Raw genomic sequence first — 2,176 nt, forward strand, 5'->3', positions numbered from 1 at the left:
ACCCAAACTTCTAGCCCAGCCGGATTTCAGGATAAGATGACCAACGGCCAATCACGTCCAATTTGGTCGAATCAGTCCCGAGTTTCTACTACTTCAGTCGATACCAAACCTATCTCTACGGTTACTGAATGGCGGAACAATGAAACATGTTCAAGCGCCAACATTATCTCATCCACCGGCTCACAACATCAACAGTTTAGGTTATCGGGAACAAGTACTTCCATGAATCTCTTGCCGACACACCTGCGATCTACTAACGGGTCTTATCCACCCCGTGCGTATGCACAATCACAACCGGTAGTGTTCAACACTGGCGCTTTTAACGGACGCCCATTCCTGTCTTCCAACTTCATGCTCTACTACACTTCAAATCAGTCAACACCGAACGCTGCTGGTGTCTCGTTTGTCCCCTCGTTCTTGCCTCCATACCTACCTACCGGCCCTGTATTCGCCCCTACTCAGGGAGCACCACCACCTGTGGGGTTCCCACCTGGTTCACTGTTCACGGGGAATTCCGTAACACGAGGTGGAGGCACATCTGCACGCCCGGCAACTTCCTCCGATGCGACAGCAACAGTGACATCCACATCTTCATCTTCAAGTACATCGGCTGTAAATACCAACCTGACCGCCTTTCCTGTGATTCCGACTTCAAGCAATGGTATCAACATATATCGCACTCCTTCCTTTCCTCTGCCTCTCCAAGCTGCTCTTGTGATCCCCAATTTATTATCCCATCCTCCACCACCACCCGGATCGTTACCTCCAACTCACCCTGCCAGTCATCATTTCTACACCAATCTGCCACCCAATTTCGTTCCTTACGCACCGCATGCGTCCACTATGATGCCGAGGGGAAATTGTTATAACTGCGGGATCCCTGGTCATAAGGCGAAAAGTTGTCCTTCAAGACATGCTTCACAACTTTCCTCATCGATGGAAGGTTAGTATTTTATTTCTTTAGTCTCTGTGACACTTCTGGTAGGGTACGTTGTCAAAGACTTGCCGCATCTTGATTTGGCGCTTTCTGAACTAGGTGTGAGTTACGGAAGGTTGTTGCAGTTAGACGAACTTAGTGGTACCAACAAAAATAGGTAAGCAATACAATACTAATGGAAAATTGCGTGCGCGTCCACTAATGCTGACTACTTGCTTCAGTGTGTCCAACGATTCCGTAAGTTCGCTGACAATAAAGACTCCTGTTCACCCTTGTTAACTTAGTGACCTACACTGATCAGCGATCAGCTGACTTGGAGTAGAGCATCAAATATAGTAGACCTTACCAACAGACGGTTTGATTCTGCAGGGCTTTTTGCACCGGCTAAGTTGCATACTGTAAAAAGGACACCGGTGTCGCTTTTTCTACGTGACATTTCACCAGCCTCCAAGTTAGCTGACTAATATCTTTACCCATATACAGCAGTTGTGAGTTACAGATCGCCTTATAACCTCCCATGGAGGCGAGGTGGTTCGGTGGCTAGAGTGCGAATTTACTGACCGTGGTTCGAACCCGACCTCCGCCTCTCGATTTCCCCTGTCTAAGCTTGAGCGATCTGGCAGTATCCCAGCCCTCATGCTTCCTTCTGATGGCATGGCAGTTAGGCACCGAAAGGGTGTTACTGCTGTATGGTCTATAACCTCCCATCGAGTTCTTCCTACAACCTCGAGCTCCTCGTGGAAGGGTTGTTTCCAGGCCGGGGGGAACTAGGTGTACTCTTCAGGTGCTGGACTGTAATACTCAGCTCATACACCCATGCAACCGGTGTCCCAATCGCTAGACACGCTTCGTAACCTGTAACAGTTTTCCGCTCGTTTTTTTCGCCAGCTTGTAGTTTTTCTCGAACGGGATGTCCTAACCTTCCATTGCGATCGCATGACTTTTCTGGATGTTCCTCAAAGGTTGTTCTCTTAAGATTTGTTTCAGTAGGTTATTTGGATTAACCTAGGTATCCTCAGTTGATCTCCAGGCAGTTGACGTGCTGTAGAGACTGTTGGAAGTACTGCTGTTCTGGCGTTTTCGATGCGTGGTTGGTGGTACTCAGTGTACCTTTTTACTGCTAGGCGCCAGTTGTATGCTAATAACAACGGCCAGGAGCTTCGTTGAGTGGTACTTCTTCATCTATCTATCCTGCAGATGGTGGTTGATAATCTATAGAAGTTTTAAGAGGACCTAACA

At 48.0% G+C, this 2,176-nt stretch overlaps 1 protein-coding gene across 1 annotated transcript in view; it reads left to right on the plus strand.

Moving 5' to 3' along the window:
* T265_15399 (hypothetical protein) overlaps window positions 1-1,092 on the plus strand; it is a gene marked incomplete at both ends in the record, with an annotated part of 20,979 nt that extends 19,887 nt beyond the window's left edge. The window contains 2 exons of the mRNA XM_009177913.1: window positions 1-943; window positions 986-1,092. The exon at window positions 1-943 is cut by the window's left edge and continues 298 nt beyond it. Of these exons, the coding sequence (XP_009176177.1) occupies window positions 1-943; window positions 986-1,092 (1,050 nt within the window). The remainder of the gene's footprint in view (window positions 944-985) is intronic.
* Window positions 1,093-2,176: the final 1,084 nt, after the last annotated feature.

The sequence above is a fragment of the Opisthorchis viverrini genome (genome assembly GCF_000715545.1).
Source record: "Opisthorchis viverrini unplaced genomic scaffold opera_v5_485, whole genome shotgun sequence".
In the NCBI taxonomy this organism is placed as follows: domain Eukaryota; kingdom Metazoa; phylum Platyhelminthes; class Trematoda; order Opisthorchiida; family Opisthorchiidae; genus Opisthorchis; species Opisthorchis viverrini.